This window comes from Oncorhynchus clarkii, chromosome 18, assembly GCF_045791955.1.
Source record: "Oncorhynchus clarkii lewisi isolate Uvic-CL-2024 chromosome 18, UVic_Ocla_1.0, whole genome shotgun sequence".
Lineage (NCBI taxonomy): Eukaryota > Metazoa > Chordata > Actinopteri > Salmoniformes > Salmonidae > Oncorhynchus > Oncorhynchus clarkii.
This window is the reverse complement of record NC_092164.1, coordinates 53,166,438-53,189,478: the sequence shown is the minus strand read 5'-3', so window position 1 is coordinate 53,189,478 and position 23,041 is coordinate 53,166,438. Positions and strand designations below refer to the sequence as shown.

General features: G+C 44.6%; 1 protein-coding gene across 7 annotated transcripts in view; it reads right to left on the bottom strand.

Annotated features, from left to right (window-relative positions):
• The window catches only part of LOC139373694 (rho family-interacting cell polarization regulator 2-like), a 154,158-nt gene that overhangs the window by 58,802 nt on the left and 72,315 nt on the right, over positions 1-23,041 (bottom strand). Inside the window, exon 1 of one of the 7 annotated variants that reach the window (XM_071114552.1) lies at positions 11,817-12,077. The exons of 3 other annotated variants lie outside the window; for them this stretch is intronic. In XM_071114552.1, the coding sequence (XP_070970653.1) occupies positions 11,817-11,883 (67 nt within the window). In that variant the 5' untranslated portion in view covers positions 11,884-12,077. Of the gene's footprint in view, positions 1-11,816; positions 12,078-23,041 lie in introns of those variants that run through there. 3 more of the 7 variants (XM_071114554.1, XM_071114551.1, XM_071114553.1) reach the window with 3 other exon arrangements.

Sequence of the window (23,041 nt, the reverse complement as noted above, 5' to 3'; positions counted from 1 at the left end):
CGAGAATCTGTGGAAAGAACTGAAAACTGCTGTTCACAAATGCTCTCCATCCAACCTCACTGAGCTCAAGCTGTTTTGCAAGGATGAATGGGAAAAAATTTCAGTCTCTCGATGTGCAAAACTGATAGAGACATACCCCAAGCGACTTACAGCTGTAATCGCAGCAAAAGGTGGCGCTACAAAGTATTAACTTAAGGGGGCTGAATAATTTTGCACGCCCAATTTTTCAGTTTTTGATTTGTTAAAAAAGGTTGAAATATCCAATAAATGTCGTTCCACTTCATGATTGTGTCCCACTTGTTGTTGATTCTTCACAAAAAAATACAGTTTTATATCTTTATGTTTGAAGCCTGAAATGTGGCAAAAGGTTGCAAAGTTCAAGGGGGCCGAATACTTTCGCAAGGCACTGTATATATATACACACACTGAACAAAAATATCACCGCAACATGTAAAGTAAGTTGGTCCCATGTTTCATCATTTGAAATGAAACATCCCTGGTGGTAGCGGCTACAGTGATCTGAACTAGCTGTTGCGATAGGGGGTTTTGTATGAACTGAAGTCCAGAGGGAGACAGTATGACACAGTTATTGTTTCATCGCAGTTTGATATTAATAATGAACACTTTTGTCACAGTGGCTGTTGTCTCACTGACCCAGGGACATTTTCACAGTGTTTGATTTGATTTCAAACTAAAAAGGCTATGTTTAAAATGTCACTCTTTTCTCAATATAGTGCACTACTTTTGACCAGGGCCCTAGGGAATAAGTCTCTCTTACTTGATGTCCGTGGCTGTGAAAGCACACAAGTCATTGAATAGAAATTAGTCCTGACAATCTGATTATAGGTCATAGGCATCGTCCTTATTGGACAGAGGGAAATTTGGGATTGGGAGTGGTATGACTTTTATACATTCAGATCTGTGGGCATCTGATTTTAATTTTTACATTTGAGCTGTTGGCATTTCACTGAAGTAGGCTGTTAAATTAATTAAATTACATTTATTTTTTAAAGTCTGGTTTCATGTTTGATAATGGTTAGATATCCTAACGCTATGTCAATGGCCGTTTCATAATATCCATACTCGTGTACTACATACTCAGCCTGCATAGTATGTACTCATTGTTGCATAGTATTTATGACGTAATGTGTAGTAAAAAGTATGTAATATTCCACGGCCATAGCGGACATCTTTGCAACAGGTTCACATACAGTTGAAGTCGGATGTTTACATACACCTTAGCCAAATACATTTAAACTCAGTTTTTCACAATTCCTGACATTTAATCCTAGTAAAAATTCCCCGTCTTAGGTCAGTTAGGAATAAACGTAGAGAGAATGATTTATTTCAGCTTTTATTTATTTCATCACATTCCCAGTGGGTCAGAAGTTTACAGACACTCAATTAGTGTTTGGTAGCATTGCCTTTTAAATTGTTTAACTTGGGTCAAACATTTCAGGTAGCCTTCCACAAGCTTCCCATAATAAGTTGGGTGAATTTTGGCCCATTCCTCCTGACAGAGCTGGTGTAACTGAGTCAGGTTTGTAGGCCTCCTTTCTCACACACGCTTTTTCAGTTTTTCCCACAAATGTTCTATAGGATTGAGGTCAGGGCTTTGTGATGGCCACTCCAATACGTTCACTTTGTTGTTCTTAGGCCATTTTGCCACAACTTTGGAAGTATGCTTTGGGTCCATTTGGAAGACCCATTTGCGACCAAGCTTTAACTTCCTGACCAATGTCTTGAGATGTTGCTTCAAGATACCCACATAATTTTCCTGCCTCATGATGTCATCTATTTTGTGAAGTACACCAGTCCCTCCTGCAGCAAAGCACCCCCACAACATGATGCTGCCACCCCCGTGCTTCACGGTTGGGTTGGTGTTCTTCGGCTTGCAAGCGTCCCCCCTTTTCCTCCAAACATAACGATGGTCATTATGGCCAAACAGTTCTATTTTTGTTTCATCAGACCAGAGGACATTTCTCCAAAATGTATGATCTTTGTCCCCATGTGCAGTTGCAAACCGTAGTCTGGCTTTTTTATGGCGGTTTTGGAGTAGTGGCTTCTTCCTTGCTGAGCGGCTTCTCAGGTTATGTCAATACAGGACTCGTTTTGCTGTGGACATAGATACTTTTGTACCTGTTTCCTTCAGCATCTTCACAAGGTCCTTTGCTGTTGTTCTGGGATTGATTTGCACCTTTCGCACCAAAATACGTTAATCTCTAGGAGACCGAACGCGTCTCCTTCCTGAGCGGTAATGACGGCTGCATGGTCCCATTGTGTTTATACTTGCGTACTATTGTTTGTACAGATGAACGTGGTACCTTCAGGCGTTTGGAAATTGCTCCCAAGGATGAACCAGACTTGTGGAGGTCTACAAAATTTTTTCTGAGGTCTTGACTGATTTCTTTTGATTTTCCCATGATGTCAAGCAAAGAGGCGCTGAGTTTGAAGGTAGGCCTTGAAATACATCCACAGGTACACCTCCAATTGACCAATTATGTCAATTAGCCTATCAGAAGCTTCTAAAGCCATGACATCATTTTCTGGAATTGTCCATGCTGTTTAAAGGCACAGTCAACTTGGTGTATATAAACTTCTGACCCACTGGAATTGTGATACAGTGAATTATAAGTGAAATAATCTGTCTGTAAACAATTGTTGGAAAAATGACTTGTCATGCACAAAGTAGATGTCCTAACCGACTTGCCAAAACTATAGTTTGTTAACAAGACATTTGTGGAGTGGTTGAAAAATGAGTTTTAATGACTCCAAACTTAAGTGTATGTAAACTTCCGACTTCAACTGTATATAAACCGGAACGGTTGCTCGACAACTGTGTGCTTATCGGGTATCCAGCTAACTTCAATTCCTACTAAAGCATGTAGCTAACATTAGCTATTTAGCTAAAGTAAAGGCATGGCAGGCTGCAAATATCAATCTTATTTGAGCTGTTCTTTCCATAATATGGACTTCTTCTGTATTCCACCCCTACCTTGTCACAACACAACTGATTGGCTCAAACACATTAAAGAATATATATTTTAACAAGGCACAGCTGTTAATTGAAATGCATTCCAGGTGACTACCTCATGAAGCTGGTTGAGAGAATGTCAAGAGTGTGCAAAGCTGTCATCAAGGCAATGGGTGGCTACTTTGAAGAAACTAAAATCTGTTTAACACTTTTTTGGTTACTACGTGATTCCATGTGTTATTTCATAGTGTTGATGTCTTCACTATTATTTTACAATGTAGAAAATAGTTATAAAAAAAAAATTAAAACCTGGAATGAGTAGGTGTGTTCAAACTTTTGACCTGTACTGTACAGCCAGGCACATTTAACCATTAGGCTCCTCCTCTCCTCACTTTTAGACAATTAAGGCAATGACTGTTTTCTCGTCTCCTCACTCCCCTGCTGGCTCTGCTGCATAGTTCTCAACACCAATATGCTGGTTAACTTTGCTATTATGCACACAGCAACATGGTCTAGAAAAAGGTGCCAATTCAACAGCGCACTGAAGTTTCAGAAACACATATCCAACGCGGGAGATAGTGCATGTTATTAAAAATACACATACATACATACATACATACATACATACATACATACATACATACATACATACATACATACATACATACATACATACATACATACATACATACATACATACATACATACATACATACATACATACATACATACATACATACATACATACATACATACATACATACATACATACATACATACATACATACATACATACATACATACATACATACATACATATATATATATATATATATATATATATATATATATATATATGTGTGTGTTTTTTTAAATTATTATTAGTGTTCCACCATTGTTCTTACATAATATAACCATATACAATTTCAGTAGCACGTCTTAGAGTGATGGACTGTGACATCCCCACGGACTCCACAATGGATTAGGCCACTCAGACAGGCACCAATCAGACAGGTGTCTTGTTCTCCATGAAAAATATGTTTTGCGACCGACTGCTCGACTAAAGAAATCTCGTTCCACCAACAGCCTGTCAACCAAACAATCAACTAGTCGACTACATGGGATCAGCCCTAGAGTGTGGAGTTTATTAGTTAATAATGTGGGCCATTAAGTTTGCTAGCTTTGCCTCAGGATAAACGAACACACACACACACACACACACACACATACACACAGTACATCTGTCATAGTACAGCTGTGTGACAGCCTTCCGGATGGAAACTACTGGGAGAAACAATCATTCTTGTTATCTGAAGTACAGTATACTCAGCCTTCGTCTGAAACGGCACCCTATTTCCTATATAATGCACAACTTTTGGACCAATATCATATGGGTAGTGCAAGGGGAATAGGTTAACCCTCTTTGCCACCCAATCCCCCTCTATATAGCAACACGCAATGGCCATGAAGACAGATGATGTTATCTTTTTTATCCAACCTCTCCTCTGGCTCCCAGCTGTTCACAACCGGGGTTGAAATTAGAAAACAGAAAAACAAAACATCCATCTTATCATAATATCGGAAAAGCTGACCACGACTCCATTTTGTTGATCCCTGCCTACAGACAGAAACTAAAACAAGAGGCTCCCACGCTGAGGTCTGTCCAACGCTGGTCCGACCAAGCTGACTCCACACTCCAAGACTGCTTCCATCACGTGGACTGGGAGATGTTTCGTATTGCGTCAGATAACAACATTGACGAATACGCTGATTCGGTGTGCGAGTTCATTAGAACGTGCGTTGAAGATGTCGTTCCCATAGCAACGATTAAAACATTCCCTAACCAGAAACCGTGGATTGATGGCAGCATTCGTGTGAAACTGAAAGCGCGAACCACTGCTTTTAATCAGGGCAAGGTGTCTGGTAACATGACCGAATACAAACAGTGCAGCTATTCCCTCCGCAAGGCTATCAAACAAGCTAAGCGCCAGTACAGAGACAAAGTAGAATCTCAATTCAACGGCTCAGACACAAGAGGCATGTGGCAGGGTCTACAGTCAATCACGGACTACAGGAAGAAACCCAGCCCAGTCACGGACCAGGATGTCTTGCTCCCAGGCAGACTAAATAACTTTTTTGCCCGCTTTGAGGACAATACAGTGCCACTGACACGGCCTGCAACGAAAACATGCGGTCTCTCCTTCACTGCAGCCGAGGTGAGTAAGACATTTAAACGTGTTAACCCTCGCAAGGCTGCAGGCCCAGATGGCATCCCCAGCCGCGCCCTCAGAGCATGCGCAGACCAGCTGGCCGGTGTGTTTACGGACATATTCAATCAATCCCTATACCAGTCTGCTGTTCCCACATGCTTCAAGAGGGCCACCATTGTTCCTGTTCCCAAGAAAGCTAAGGTAACTGAGCTAAATGACTACCGCCCCGTAGCACTCACATCCGTCATCATGAAGTGCTTTGAGAGACTAGTCAAGGACCATATCACCTCCACCCTACCTGACACCCTAGACCCACTCCAATTTGCTTACCGCCCAAATAGGTCCACAGACGATGCAATCTCAACCACACTGCACACTGCCCTAACCCATCTGGACAAGAGGAATACCTATGTGAGAATGCTGTTCATCGACTACAGCTCGGCATTCAACACCATAGTACCCTCCAAGCTCGTCATCAAGCTCGAGACCCTGGGTCTCGACCCCGCCCTGTGCAACTGGGTACTGGACTTCCTGACGGGCCGCCCCCAGGTGGTGAGGGTAGGCAACAACATCTCCTCCCCGCTGATCCTCAACACTGGGGCCCCACAAGGTTGCGTTCTGAGCCCTCTCCTGTACTCCCTGTTCACCCACGACTGCGTGGCCACGCACGCCTCCAACTCAATCATCAAGTTTGCGGACGACACAACAGTGGTAGGCTTGATTACCAACAACGATGAGACGGCCTACAGGGAGGAGGTGAGGGCCCTCGGAGTGTGGTGTCAGGAAAACAACCTCACACTCAACGTCAACAAAACTAAGGAGATGATTGTGGACTTCAGGAAACAGCAGAGGGAACACCCCCCTATCCACATCGATGGAACAGTAGTGGAGAGGGTAGCAAGTTTTAAGTTCCTCGGCATACACATCACAGACAAACTGAATTGGTCCACTCACACAGACAGCATCGTGAAGAAGGCGCAGCAGCGCCTCTTCAACCTCAGGAGGCTGAAGAAATTCGGCTTGTCACCAAAAGCACTCACAAACTTCTACAGATGCACAATCGAGAGCATCCTGGCGGGCTGTATCACCGCCTGGTATGGCAACTGCACCGCCCTCAACCGTAAGGCTCTCCAGAGGGTAGTGAGGTCTGCACAACGCATCACCGGGGGCAAACTACCTGCCCTCCAGGACACCTACACCACCCGATGTCACAGGAAGGCCATAAAGATCATCAAGGACATCAACCACCCGAGCCACTGCCTGTTCACCCCGCTATCATCCAGAAGGCGAGGTCAGTACAGGTGCATCAAAGCTGGGACCGAGAGACTGAAAAACAGCTTCTATCTCAAGGCCATCAGACTGTTAAACAGCCACCACTAACACTGAGTGGCTGCTGCCAACACACTGACACTGACTCAACTCCAGCCACTTTAATAAATGGGAATTGATGGGAAATGATGTAAATATATCACTAGCCACTTTAAACAATGCTACCTTATATAAATGTTACTTACCCTACATTATTCATCTCATACGCATACGTATATACTGTACTCTATATCATCGACGGTATCCTTATGTAATACATGTATCACTAGCCACTTTATACTATACTATGCCACTTTGTTTACATACTCATCTCATTTGTACATACTGTACCCGATACCATCTACTGTATCTTGCCTATGCTGCTCTGTACCATCACTCATTCATATATCCTTATGTACATATTCTTTATCCCCTTACACTGTGTACAAGACAGTAGTTTTGGAATTGTTAGTTAGATTACTTGTTATTACTGCATTGTCGGAACTAGAAGCACAAGCATTTCGCTACACTCGCATTAACATCTGCTAACCATGTGTATGTGACAAATAAAATTTGATTTGATTTGATTTGATTTGATTATCAGCTTATGTCTGTTTATTAGAACGCTTAATACCGAAAGAGGTCATGCTTTCTACTGAACCATCAAAATGGGCAGGGACAGGGGTACAAGTGGTGTGTACATCTGGTTCAGAGGTAAGCGCCAGCGACAGTGGGTGTGTTCCACTGCTGGGCCTCAATGGACTCTAGGGATTAAGGGGGAAGACCCCCCATAGGGCTGCACTGACAACACATATCTGCTCATCTGCTCAGAGACAAGGGAGGAGAGGAGAGAAGGAAACCCCCTGTCCTCATCCCTCCATCTCTATCCTCATCTAGGGCGTAGGGAGAGGAGGGATGGAGGGGATGGAGGGAGAGCCCTAGGGTGGACCAGTAGCCTTTCACTCCCAACACCTGCCAACCCATCCTGAGAGGGAGTCCAAACGCAACATACGCACACTCGTGCCAACATACACACACACACACACACACACACACACACACACACACACACACTTTTTTAGTCAATAGAAGACTTCCATTGCTCAGGCTATCCATTTAGTCACACATCATTGCTGCTTGCTCATGTAGACTATACACATCAATGAGCTTTATAAAGACCCAGATATACTGTAAATCAGGAGCTTATATTCATGCAAAGACCAGGGCGCATATTCATAAACCCTCTCAGAGTAGGCATTCTGATCCAGAATCAGATCTCCCCCAGTCCATGTAATCTTACTTATTATGATGTAAAATGCTAAACTGATCCTAGATCAGCACTCCTACTCTGAGACAGTTTATGAACACTGATGACTTCTAAACATATTCATAAAGAGTAGTGATACTGACAGAAACACATACAGTAGGTCTCTCTGACCCAGTTCTATTAGAGGTTGAACACTGGCATCACTGTACTGCCATCCATGACTTTACAAAAGTCACTAATGCACTCTGTTCTTTATGCCATGGCTGACGCCATCGCTTAATGCTAACAAGCTAGGGTGAACTATGGATGACTGTGATGATTTAATTCAGTCCTCCCTTCTCTACAGGCTGGGAGGAAAAGTGGTGGGAAGAGGGAGATAATATATCCACCCTCCCTCACACACGCCTCGTCCCGCTGGGCCTAGGAAGGAAAAGCAGAGTGTAAAAGAGAGGGAGTAAACCGTCTTTCATCCTGCCTTCCCCTCCCCACCTCCCTCTCCTCTCCTGAGGAATATCTGATATTATCTTTCTTATCCAACTTCCTAAACCCAATCCCAATGTCCCGTCTTTTCCTCTCCAACCCAAAATTCCAACCCCCCTCTCCCCTTCCCTCCCCCTTACTCTATTGTCTCATCTGCTCCCGAGTGGCGCAGTGGTCTAAGGCACTGCATCTCAGTGCAAGAAGCATCACTGCAGTCCCTGGTTCAAATCCAGGCTGTATCACATCCGGCCGTGATTGAGAGTCCAATAGGGGAGCGCACAATTGGCACAGAGTGGTCTGGGTTTGGCCGGGGTAGGACGGCAACGTAAATAAGAACGTGTTCTTAACTGACTTGCTTAGTTAAATAAAGGTTCAATAAAACAATTTTTAAATTATCATAGCTGCTAGGAATATGAAAACATTCCCTTCCTCATTTAACTCCCACCTCTATCCCTTCCCTCCCAATGTACAACCTCCCCTCTCCCTCTCCCTAATTTAGATTAACATCCCTCCCCATTCCTTACCTCCCCTACTGTCTAAGCAGCCCCTCCAGAGGAATGTCAAAAAATCCCTTTCTCAAACTCCCAACTCCACCCCCCCCAGAAATACCTCTACCCCTCAGGGATGCCTCTGTCATGGAGGGACGTGTCAGGACACGAGAGACAGGCCAGAGGAGAGATAACAAGACAGGGGTAACATCTCTGGATCAGATAACCCTGATAAATAAAGCCAGGTCAGGTCACTGTAGATCCTGGAGAAACCTTCACTGACTGATTGGGAGAAGCCTGGATGAAACCTGGTTTATGGACTGTAGACTTAACACAACAACAGATATGTGGTCTGAATCAAGAACTTTAATTCCTAGGATGAATATTACAATTGGGGCTGTGGTTTAAGATCTTATTTCTAATTTAAGGAATTTGGATAGTAACAATTGAGCTTGGATAGGTCCAGTTTGGCACCACCTTTCAGGAACTAGAGATTTGTAGGACATTCTGGGAATCAGTGTTCTCTCCCAGCTGGGCATCCTTACCACACTGCTCGGCACCATGTCTGCTACAATCCTTATGAAATGACTATCAGCTGTGAAAACTGAAAGACACTCCTTTTTTAAAGAATGCAAGGCCAACAATTTCCTAAAAAGTAAGAACCACACACATATGGAAGCACACACCAGAGCACATGCACACACACAAACTGCTCCATGCAGAGAACTGAAAGTAGGGTGGTCTTGAAGAGCAAGGTACTAAAAGTAAAATGTCATTGTACTGCGTTTTTTAGGCCACCTCTTGTATAATTTCTCTGAGATTTAAAACAATGAGCGTTTTCAGTTTCCTGTTAATCTTTCACCTTGACCTTCAATCTTTGTATTGATTCTCTGTGCTTAGTGGGCTACTGATCACACACACCAACACAGTCACACACAGTGCTTAGTGGGCTACTGATCACACACACCAACACAGTCACACACAGTGCTTAGTGGGCTACTGAACACACACACCAACACAGTCACACACAGTGCTTAGTGGGCTACTGAACACCAACACAGTCACACACAGTGCTTGGTGTAGGCTACTGATTACACCATTAGAGACCATACAAAAGAGCTGAGGACTGACGTTCCTTGCAGCAATCTATGGCGTCACACTCCATTGTGTTCAGGAGCCCTGTTGTGTTGCATTGAGCAGAAGAACACAGTGAAAAACATGCAATGGTTTGTCTGAATTCACTCCAGACCACAATGCTATAATAATTGATTTAATGAGGACGACTTAGGGAGAACGAAAGAGAGTGAAAGAAAAAAGAACGAGAGAGAAGTGAGAGAGAGAAGCAGGAAAGAGAGAGTGGGAGAAAGAGAGAAAGCACTGGAAAGGCTGTGAGAAGGGGACTGGGACTGTCTGGCAGCAGCCATGCTGGCTGGTTTAGGCCTTGGCATCCTGCTTCTACCCTCCCATCATCCTGAGTCTTACCATCAAACAGCTTAATAAAATGAATATGCCCTGGCAATGGAGCTAAGCACTTCAGTTGAACTACATCAGAGCAAGCCGTTCTCGACAGAGAAAACACTAACTCTAAAGCGACTTTCTCAAAACAGTACATGCAGCTGGAGTGGAGGGTATAGCAGTGGGCTATAGGATGGTTTTTATAATGCATTCTAGAGAACATGACATTTACATATACTCCTGGCTGCATCATACTAGGACAAGCAATATGAGGGAGGACAGACCTGAAGAAACCTGTGTTATCGCATGGTACTACCTTTAATTGTCCATTCTATTAGCACATGGTTATGGTGTGAGAGAATGCAAAGAGTAAATGGATAAGATACTGAATCCTTCCACCAACCCCATAAAATGATGAATGGGCAGTGATCTCTAGCCTTACAACGGGTTTATAATGTATACTGTATCCTTCACTATCTATTCCTTACTATCTATTGCATCTTAGCCGCTCTGTCACTGCTCATCCATATATTTTATACTTATATATTTTCATCCCATTCCTTTACTGTGTGCATTCGGTTTTGTTGTAGAATTTGTTAGATATTAGGTTTTGTTGTGGAATTGTTAGATATTAGGTTTTGTTGTGGAATTTGTTAGATATTAGGTTTTGTTGTGGAATTTGTTAGATATTAGGTTTTGTTGTGGAATTGTTAGATATTACCTGTTAGATACTGCTGCTCTGTAGGATCTAGAAGCATAAGCATTTCGCTACACTCGCAATAACATCTGCTAACCATGTGTATGTGACCAATACAATTTGATTTGATCTAGTAAACAAAGCCTAGTTACTGAATTTGACAATGGCCTAATGCCCCCTGACCTCTCCAAAACCTGCAGGAGTTCTGAAATCCCTGCTTGCTGACCCACTTCACTCAGTCCATGAGAGTTGAGTTGTGTGTATGTGTGGGTCCTTCTCGCCTGTCTACAACACGTAGTGAATCACAATCCCACACACACACCTCTGGAGCAACTCTCCACTCCTCCTATTCTCGAATCGCTAAGAGGACATTTAAACCCATTGTCCTAAAGCCCAACCACTGCGCTCTACACCGCGGCTCTGTGATGAGGACATTCACCTCACCACGGATCGCGATGACGCGACCCCTGTGGTCAAAAGCAAATCGAGAGAAAGTGGTCGACAAAAACCCAGGAAGAAACATGTTTACTGGGACGTCAAGAGACTCAAATATGATCCGTTTAGCCTCACGATATCGCGGACAGTATCAAAATCGTGGAGTCTATCAATTAAATCAAATCCCAAGGCATTTGATGTTGGTATGAACAAAATGGTTTTATAGATGCATCAAATAATTTGTTTTACTAAGGCAAAACAAATCGCCTACATAATGTAGTGTTTAGTTTACTATTTCTTTAAGGGTGTATCACTGTCGTTTACTAAGCCACTGCCCTACTAGAAGCCGTTCTCACTCAATCTCTACTCCGTTATTATTGAATGAAGGTGAAGTGATCTAGCCTACTCATCGAGCTCGCACACTGCTCTAGCTAAAAAGATAAGGAACTCTCAGACAGATGTCTTAACTAGTCCAAATACACGAGAGAGTAAATCTACTCACCTCTGAAAAACTTACTTGAACTGAATCCTATGTATTGTCTGTTAACTGCGCCGCTCCATCCGTGCATAAAGGAGAAGCTCCGCTTTCCAACGTGAACTTTTGGTCCACTGGATCACTAAAACAATGAATTCGACAGTGCTTTACGGAAAATGTCTTTCCTGACTACCTTATGAACTATATATATTTTCACTTGGGCATTATTCCTAATGTAACAAACACAGGCTACACAGCCCCACGCTCGTACCGAAAATCATGTGCATTGCAGTTTAGGTTTGTAGCGCTCGCCCTGGCTAACGTTGGACCAATGAAAAGGCAGAGTTGTAACAGTAGGCGGGGCCGTTTCGTGCCCTCACAACACGACTGGCGAGGAGTTGACATCCCTGCAATGCCATCGGCATTCGGCACTAGTAGTTGGGCACTGCTGTTCGTGCATGTTAACCGGGGCGACAGACTGGGGTAAATCCCGTGTCTACCCACTGTATTTGCACAGCTGTCACGGTATGAACTGGCTCTTCCATTTTCACTGCCCCTAACGATAGGCTATGAAAACGGATCGAGATTAGCAAAGGGGTAGCAGCCTATTTGAAGGCTAGGCTACACGGGCCCCACTTAGGTATGGAGAGTGGTGGATTTTAATGACAAACGGTTATTTATTCTGTATGGATGAAAAATAATATGAATATAATCGATGAAGCCATTACATTGCCACAGATATTAAGTTTACTTTGAACATCAATCCTCCTCAAGGACAACGAATATTATTTTCAGTACAGAACTGAAGATCTGGCCACACTCAAATGAACTAGCCTCAAGACTGGTTACAGAAATTGCATTAGGCAGACAGCAAACAACAAACACATTAAATGGAACCAGGGACAGGACAAACAAGTTAATCCCTATACCTTAACTGCCGTTAGGCCTAATGGACTGCAGACACACTGCATCATGGCACAGGCGTGTCATGGCCTAGAAAATAGATTTCCACTTCAACTAACTGGCCCTTACTATGATGACAGGCCAGATATGGTTGTCGTAATCCAGCGCTGCCAACTTGATTGGTTCCAGCACCAAGGGCGAGGGATGGGCAGAAAACTGACTGTCTGATCGAATCAATCCGTGTCATTTTAATACAGAGGAAGGACCTTTGTAATGAAGGAGTCATCGGTGGAAATCCTTCACTTGTATCCATGTCACTGCATTGTGTATTGTATGTCCTTTATGTACCATGATCATGATACCAATTAAAGTTACAAATTGATTTAGAGGGTAAGCAACTTTTAAATGAGCATAAATCAATTGTGCCAACTGCTATTGTCCTGGCACAGCACAGCAGTATTCTAAATGGTTTTATTTTCCTGAGTGACGCAGCGGTATAAGGCACTGCATCTCAGCTAAAGGTGTCACTACAGACCCTGGTTTGATCCCGGGCTGTATTACAACCGGTCGTGATCGGCAATCCCATAGGGCGGTGCAAAATTTGCTCAGAGTGGTTAGGGGACGGTTTGGCCGGGGTAGGCCATCATTGTAAATAAGAATTTGCTCTTAACTGGCTTGCCTAGTTAAATAAAGGTTAAAAAAAGCTATGTTCTGTGTGATAAGGTGGTAAGGTGGTAGAATGTGGTGATAGAAGGCTAACACACACACACACACAACCCTCTCTGTCTCTCTCCTCTCAGAACATCTGCTGTTTCGGTTCCTGAAACTAAACTAAAATCCTGAAAAACATACCTACTGTATAAGTATTATCACTGCTGGGAGGTGAATACTGTTCAGAGGATATGAAAAACATACCTACTGTATAAGTAGTATCACTGCTGGGAGGTGAATACTGTTCAGAGGATATGAAAAACATATCTATAGACAGGTTAGCTGAGAATGTCACGAAAACTGTGCACTTGCTTCAAAGGGACAGAAGGCAATGTATTGGTATGGTTCTGGATGGCTAGATTGCTAGCAACAATGACAAGAAACTGCCATGGGAAATCATAAGAGGCTCCTTTCAGCTCGTTTTATCTTGTTCTTGATACCATGTCTTGTTTTGAGGTGTTTTGACTGGTGCCACGTCTATGCTGATATGGCAAACAATTTTAGCTAGCTAGCTAACCAACAACTGTGACGATGTATTGGAGAGACAAGTGCTCATTGTGCAACTTGATTTATGTTTTCAATCAAAATTGGAGACTAAATATAGTTGACGTGTTATCAATCTAAGCCAACACAGTCTGTTTTGCCCTGTAGTTGCTCACTGCTCACGTGTAGGTTTTGTTGCTGAACAACCAACCCATCTATTAGTATTGTCACTGCTAGGCGATGAATACTGTTCAGAGGTTGAGGTGATGTAAATCTGTCATCCCACTGTTCTGTCTATATGAACACTGTATTCTGTAAACCTCTGTGGTTTCTCACTCAGGCAGGCAGTGTGTTTCCACCTGAAGCTACAGAGCACAGACCCCCTCCATAGTAGCATTCTCTCCTCTCCTCTCTCCTCCTCTCCTCTCAGCTGGCTTACAGTTCATCCTGTAATTGCGGCTAGCTGTCATCAACAGCCCCCGACCAGCAGCTATATTTACTGGAGAGCCAACAAACAGACCCAGCAGCCTGGTAGAATCACTTAAAGGAGCCGCTCAGATTAGAAACCAGAGCCATGGGTAGAAGGATTAGAGCCAGGACTGGTCCCAGATCAGTCTGTGTAGTAGACCAACAGGAGTGTTGAGAGGTAGCATAATTTCTCTGGTATGCTATTAAGCTAGTGTCAGGTTATTGGGCTATGCAAGTCGGTCAAAAGAGACTGCTGTCTGGCAGTTGGGGAATGGGCTCTGGCAGCCCACCTCCCAATAGTTTTTACTAACCTCCTCCCGGTTTCCCCTCCCCTCCAGGCCGAGCTTTCCCTCTGGTCGTGACGAGGCAGAGGATCCTCCTTTTCTTGACGTAACGTGGCATTTAACTAACAGCCTCCTCTTCCTCGCTGGTTAGGCTAATTCACACAGCAGAAGGTAATGTTACGCGGGACCACCTCTCTAAGACATCTCAGCCGACACCCCTCACACACACACACCCCTCTCTCACTCCCTTGCAACCGCAGCACTTGTGAACACTTACATGGGGAGACCCACTCGGACATACCACGTGACGGGGAGGCAGGGTTAGAGAAGGGTGACACATGAGGGTAAGAGTGGAAGTGGGACAGGGAGGGAGGGATGGGTGAGACAGGGAGGATTCAGTGGGATGGGGAGGGTTGAGGTAGGGATCAGTGGGACAGGGAGGGTTAGGGAGGGAGGGCTCAGTGGGATGTCGAGGATTGAGGGAGGGATCAGTGGGACAGGAGAGGAGGGATCAGTGAGACAGGGAGGGTTAAGGAGGGAGGGCTCAGTGGGAGAGGGAGGGTTAAGGAGGGAGGGATCAGTGAGACAAGGAGTGTTAGAGAGTGAGGGATCAGTGGGACAGGGAGGGTTAAGGAGGGAGGGATCAGTGAGACAGGGAGTGTTAGAGAGGGAGGGTTAAGGAGGGAGGGATCAGTGAGACAGGGCGTGTTAAAGAGGGAGGGATCAGTGGGACGGGGACGGTTAGGGAGGGAGGGATCAGTGGGATGGGGAGGGTTAAGGAGGGAGGAATCAGTGAGACAGGGAGTGTTAGAGAGGGAGGGATTAGTGGGACGGTTAGGGAGGGAGAGATCAGTGAGACAGGGAGGGTTAGGGAAGGAGGGATCAGTGGGACAGGGAGGATTAGAGAGGGAGGGATCAGTGGGACAGGGAGGGAGGGATCAGTTAGACAGGTAGTGTTAGGGAGGGAGGGATCAGTGAGACAGGGAGGGTTAGGGAGGGAGGGATCAGCGAGACAGGGAGTGTTAGTGAGGGAGGGATCAGTGAGACAGGGAGTGTTAGGGAGGGAGGGATCAGTGGGACAGGGAGGGTTAGGGAGGGAGGGATCAGTGGGACAGGGAGGGAGGGATCAGTGAGACAGAGAGTGTTAGGGGGAGGGCTCTGTGAAATATGCAGATTGCTGTTGAGTCTATGGTTACATTTACACCCTACTAGACACCATAGTAATGGAGGCCATGTACAGCAATGTCTCAGGGCTATTCTACCACCCTGGAAATTGCCTGGTTCATTGTAAGTATGAGGGAATACCTCCTTGAGTCCTTTAGCATTGAACCACTTCTACTGTGCAGAGTGAAGTGTGTGTAGGCCAATGTGGATGGTGGGGGGTCTAGCCCTTGCGGCCTTTAAAATGACTTTGAGACTTCACGCAACCATATGGCTGTTCTGTGTATGTTTTCTTTTTGGGTGGGTAGCAGTGAGACAGACACTGCTGTTCTGCCTCAGTCAGACGTGGGCAGATTATAGGGCTGTCATGCCCTGTAGCACAGTTCCTTTGGTGATAATGACAGGGCTTTGACTGCTGCAGCTAGGCCTACGTCCAGCCCCCAAGCACCAGCTTTACTGTGGGCTGGTAGGAAAGGAACCTGTTGGCGCCAGGTGTTCCTCTATGACACACAACCCACCAGCCCTAAGCTACCTACAAGGCCAGAACCATATAAATGGGATCCACCCATCACAGAATGTTCTACCCATCACAAATGATATTTCTATGGTCATCTCTCTCCCTCCCCCCAGACTGTGCAGAGAGAGAAAAAAGAGACGGGGGGGGGCATCTCACTGGCTCCAAGCTTGTGACATACTGCAGTTCCATAGAAAATCCATTCAATGTTTTATTTGAACTGCACTGACTGTGTCATAACAGCGTGACTTGTTGTGTCAGTGAAACATCTCACAAGCGTATGACTTACAGCTCCATAGAAAATGAAACATTCTACTCCCCGTTTTTTCCCCATTCCATTTATTTTCTCTCTACTTGTTCTGCTTCTGTAGAAAGACAAACAAAGACTTGTGTTTGTGGAAGAAAGCCTTGTGGAAGCTTGTTCAGGCTAAACAGGTCAATGGATGCAACTTTCATCAACAGAGAGAGGAAAACGCATAGTAATATGCTAGCTAGGGCTAGGCTGCCACTAACGTGAACACAAGGCAATGTTTCCCATTCCCCTGCCCCCCATTGTTTCCCATTCCCCTGCCCCCCATTGTTTCCCATTCCCCTGCCCCCCATTGTTTCCCATTCCCCTGCCCCCCATTGTTTACCATTCCCCTGCCCCCCATTGTTTCCCATTCCCCTGCCCCCCATTGTTTCCCATTCCCCTGCCCCCATACACAGAACAGACAGTCAACATTTTTTTGGTAGGTTAGAGTCTGTAGGTGAGAGGGTAGAAGTTCAACTTGGCTTCGACCCCAGCCCTTTGGCAGAGAGAGAGAGAGAGAAAGAGACAGAGTGTGTGTGTTCTCTGGGCCTGGAGTGGTATGTCATGAGCTGACTTGACCTAGGACTGACTCAATATACCCTCTTCAACTCCTCCCATCCTCCTCCCTCTCTTCCCTACCGTCCTCCTGTCCTCCTCCCCTCTCATCCTCCTCCTCCTCCTGCTCTTCCCCTCTCCTCTTCTCAATCCCTCCTCCCTCTCCTTCTTCCCCCTCCTCCTCTTCTCCTCCTCCTCCCCTTCCACTCCTCCTCCCATCCCCCTCCTTCTCTTTCCCCTCCCCCTCATCCCCTTCTCTTCCTCCACTTGTCTTCCCTTCCTCCTCTCCTCTTCCCCTTCTACAACCACCACAGGGCTTACAAGGTCTGACCTCTGTCTGTTTGTAAACACACACCTTCAAACACACACTCACTCTCCAAAAATGTAAGGACAAACATACCATGCAACAAAGCACACATTCCTCACAATGTTCTAAATCATGTCCATGGGATTGAGAGTACAAGAGGCAGCGTGGTATGGAATCCTCTTCTTCTTTTTACCACAAAGTATAAGCCACTCAGTAAACATTAGTGTCTTGTGTTGAGACACTGGCAGACTTCATAATGTTGAGACCCTGCTTCAGATCCAGAGACTTCATAATGTTGAGACCCTGCTTCAGATCCAAAGACTTCATAATGTTGAGACCCTGCATCAGATCCAGACTTCATAATGTTGAGACCCTGCTTCAGATCCAGACTTCATAATGTTGAGACCCTGCTTCAGATCCAGAGACTTCATAATGTTGAGACCCTGCTTCAGATCCAGACTTCATAATGTTGAGACCCTGCTTCAGATCCAGACTTCATAATGTTGAGACCCTGCTTCAGATCCAGAGACTTCATAATGTTGAGACCCTGCTTCAGATCCAGACTTCATAATGTTGAGACCCTGCTTCAGATCCAGAGACTTCATAATGTTGAGACCCTGCTTCAGATCCAGAGACTTCATAATGTTGAGACCCTGCTTCAGATCCAGACTTCATAATGTTGAGACCCTGCTTCAGATCCAGACTTCATAATGTTGAGACCCTGCTTCAGATCCAGACTTCATAATGTTGAGACCCTGCTTCAGATCCAGACTTTATAATGTTGATACCCTGCTTCAGATCCAGACTTCATAATGTTGAGACCCTGCTTCAGATCCAGACTTTATAATGTTGATACCATGAGTCTGTGAGAGGAATCATGTATCCTTTGCTCCCTCCTCCTTCCCTTGGTCAATCATTACAGAGGGAGGTAGGAAGGGAGGGAGGGAGGGTGTGTATGTGCATACATGTGCATGTGTGTATGCGGGGTGTGTGTGTGTGTGTGTGTTTCCTGTGTAATACAGTACTACCTCAGTGGGCTCAGCAAGGCCCCTGTCAGGATACAGTTTCCTGGGTTGCAGTAACACAAGGCAACAAGACATGTCTCGACAAGGAGAGGCACAGAGAATAAATGGATTTGTGAAACTCAAACCTGCTTCTTGCGTCGCTGACCCTGCCTGAGTCGCTGCATATCACAAGTTCTAGCACGCACGCACACACGCACACACACAATTTACTGGCTCTTGTTGGCTACAGTAGTACACACACTGAGATACCTTGTGGTTCACAGTGATATATTTGTCCTCCTTTAACCCTGCAGGCTGTTGCAAGAAAGCTGCTGTGTGTACTGTAGTGGGCCATTTTCTATAGGTGACAACATGGTGGTTCCCCCGGGCAGCTGTGTCACGTCGAGTAGTGTTTCACAGATGCACCGCAGCAGGGGTTGAGTTCATTGAACTTCATTCTAGCAATGCCCTCTGGCAAATGTAGAGGCTGGTCTTAGGGCACAGGTGAACAAGGCAAATCAAAGCTTGCCTTGACTGTAAAGGGCACACTGGACTACACCTGTTTTGTATGGAAGGTGTGATATAAATAAAAATGTATTTGAACTATGTGGAGCTGTGCAGCTCAAGTATCATTGTGGCAGCAATAGCCTGCAACAGAGGATCTACACCCTGCATGCACCACTCTGCCTGATCAAGGAAGTGATGACCGTGGAAAGGAGGACTGTGGAAGCAAGGACCGTGAAAATGAGGACCGTGAAAGCGAGGACCACGGAAGTGAGGACCGTGGAAGCACAACGAGGCATCTGATTCGAGGAGAGACGACTAGACCAGGTAGTGAAACAGTACTACAGGACCCAGATACACTACTACTGTATAGGCCGGCAAGGGGCTTTCATAAACTTCCCTCCTCTCACTGAAGTGGTACCTTTCTTTGGGTTTTCTGCCCCTCTTGACCCAGTTTCCCAAACACTGATTTATTTAAACTCTCCACCCCTGCTAACACTAGCTCTTCATCTCGGTCCACCTCGTACCCCTTCTCGGTTACATCATTTCCGGTCGGAACTCACAACCATGGCTCTTTGGGACATACAGGCTCAACACTTTCCTCAGCCTCCTCACAGGCAGCGAGTCCTTTGAATAACTTATGAAGCTCACTCAAATAAAAAAAGAGAAAGGCATCCATTGTGTGTTATTTTAGTCACAATTGCGCTGTTGTGCTGATGCCTTTTTATTTTTTTATTTTACAGTGCCTTCAGAAAGTATTCATACTCCTTGATTAGTCCACATTTTCCACATTGAATTCAGCCTGAATTCAATTTTTTTGCTAGATTTTCTTCTAACCCATCTACACCCAATACCCCATAATGACAAAGTGAAAACAAATTTTTATAAATGTTTGCACATTTATTGAAAATGAAATATATAAATATCTAATTTACATACTGTAAGTAATCACACCCCTGAGTCAATACTTTGTAGAAGCATATTTAGCAGCGATCACAGCTTTGATATGCCTTGGTTATGTCTGTATCAGCTTTGATATGCCTTGGTTATGTCTGTATCAGCTTTGATATGCCTTGGTTATGTCTGTATCAGCTTTGCACATCTAGATTTGGGGATTTTCTCCCATTCCTCCTAACAGATTTTCTCAAAAGCTGTTAAATTAGATTGGGAGGGGCCACCATCAGCAATCTTCAAGTCCTTCCACAGATGTTCAATGGGATTCAAGTCTGGACTTTGTCAGGGCCACTCAAGGACTTTCAGATTATTGTTCTGAAGTCATTCCAGTGTTGCTTTGGCTGTATGCTTGGGGTCATTGTCCTATTGGAACGTAAATCTTCACCCCCAGTCTAAGGTCATTTGCACTCTGAAGCAGGTTCTCATCAATGATTTACATGTATTTGGCACCATTCCTTGTTCCCTCTATCCTTACTAATCTCCCAGTCCCTGACACAGAAAAGCATCCAAATAGAATTATGCTGCCACCACCATGTTTCAAGGTAGAGATGATGTTAGACAGGTGATGAGCTGTGCCTGGTTTTCTCAAGACATATCGCTTTACATTCAGACCAAAGAGTTCAGTTTTTGTCTCATCAGACCACAGAATCTTTTGCCTTATGCTCTCAGAGTCTTTCACATGCCTTTCTGCAAACTCCTGGTGTGCTGTCATGGGCCTTTTTCTCAGGAGTGGCTTCCATCTGGACCACTCTCCCATAAAGCCCAGATTGGTGAAGTGCTGTAGAGACGGTTGCCCTTCTGGCAGGTTTTCCCGTCTCAGTTCTGTCAGTGTAGTCATTGGGTTCTTGGTCACCTCCCTGACCAAGGACCTTCTTGCCCGGTTGCTCAGTTTGGTCGGATAGCCAGCTCTAGGCAGAGTTAGGATCGTTCCATTTTTTTAAAATTTGCCAATAATGGAGACCACTGTGCTCTTGGAAACTTTTAACACTAGAAATAGTTTTATTCCCCAGATATATGCCTCCTCACAATTCTCTCTCGGAGATCTACAAACAGTTCCTTGGACTTCATGTTATCGTGTGTTTGTATGCATGTGTCTGGGCCTATGTTTGTGTTGCTTCACAGTCCCCGCTGTTCCATAAGGTATATTTGTATCTGTTTTTTAAATCTAATTTTACTGCTAGCATGAGTTACTTGATGTGGAATAGAGTTCCATGTAGTCATGGCTCTATGTAGTACTGTGTGCCTCCCATAGTCTGTTCTGAACTTGGGGACTGTGAAGAGACCTCTGGTGGTATGTCTTGTGGGGTATAGACAGAGTTGCAAAGAAAACGCCATATCTCAGACTGGCCAATAAAAATAAAAGATTAAGATGGGCAAAAGAACACAGACACTGGACAGAGGAACTCTGCCTAGAAGGCCAGCATCCCAGAGTCGCCTCTTCACTGTTGACGTTGAGACTGGTGTTTTGCGGGTATTATTTAATGAAGCTGCCAGTTGAGGACTTGTGAGGCATCTGTTTATCAAACTAGACACTCTAATGTACTTGTCCTCTTGCTCAGTTGAGCACCGGGGACTCCCACTCCTCTTTCTATTCTGGTTAGAGACCGTTTGCACTGTTCTGTGAAGGGAGTAGTGCACAGTGTTATATGAGATCTTGGCAATTTCTCGCATGGAATAGTCTTCATTTCTCAGAACAAGAATAGACTGATGAGTTTCGGCAGAAAATTATTTGTTTCTGGCCATTTTGAGCCTGTAATTGAACCCACAAAAGCTGATGCTCCAGATACTCAACTAGTCTAAAAAAGCAAAAAAATGGGCCTTCTTTAATCAGGACAACAGTTTTTAGCTGTGCTAACGTAATTGAAAAAGGGTTTTCAAATAATCAATTAGCCATTTAAAATTATAAACTTGGATTAGCTAACACAACGTGCCATTGGAACACAGGAGTGATGGTTGCTGATAATGGGACTCTGAAGAATATGTAGATATTCCATTAAAAATCAGCCATTTCCAGCTACAGTAGTCATTTACAACATTAACAATGTCTGCACTGTATTTCTGATCAATTTTAAGTTATTTTAATGGACCAAAAATGTGCTTTTCTTCCAAAAACAAGGACAATTCTAAGTGTCCCCATACTTTTGAACGATAGTGTATGTTTTTCCAGCAACAGACTGATCGATAATGTCAAAAGCCGTACTGAAGTCTAACGAAATAGCCACAGGTGGACTCCAATCAACTCCATAGCATTACCTTTAAATTGCTTAATATGGGTCAAATGTTTTGGGTAGTCTTCCACAAGCTTCCCACAATAAGTTGGGTGAATTTTGGCCCATTCCTCCTGACAGAGCTGGTGTAACTGAGTCAGGTTTGTAGGCCTCCTTGCTTGCACACACTTTTTCAGTTCTGTCCACACATTTTCTATAGGATTGAGGTCAGGGCTTAGACAATACCTTGACTTTGTTGTCCTTAAGCCATTTTGAAACAACTTTGGGAGTATGCTTTGGGTCATTGTCCATTTGGAAGACCCATTTGTTACCAAGCTTTAACTTCCTGACTGATGTCTTGAGATGTTGCTTCAATATACCCACATCATTTTCCTGCCTCATGATGTCATCTATTTTGTGAAGTGCACCAGTCCCTCCTGCAGCAAAGCACCCCCACAACATGATGCTGCCAACCCCGTGCTTCACGGTTGGGATGGTGTTCTTCAGCTTGCAAGCCTCCCCCTTTTTCCTCCAAACATAACGATGGTCATTATGGCCAAACAGTTCTATTTTTGTTTCATCAGACGAGAGGACATTTCTCCAAAAGTACGATCTTTGTCCCCATGTGCAGTTGCAAACTGTAGTCTGGCTTTTTTATGGCGGTTTTGGAGCAGTGGCTTCTTCCTTGCTGAGCGGCCTTTCACGTTATGTCGATATAGGACTCGTTTTACTGTGGACATACTTTTGTTTTCCTCCAGCATCTTCACAAGGTCCTTTGTTGTAGTTCTGGGATTGATTTGCACCTTTCGCACCAAAGTAGGTTCATCTCTAGGAGACAGAACGTATCTCCTTCCTGAATGGTATGACGGCTGCATGGTCCCATTGTGTTTATACTTGCGTACTAT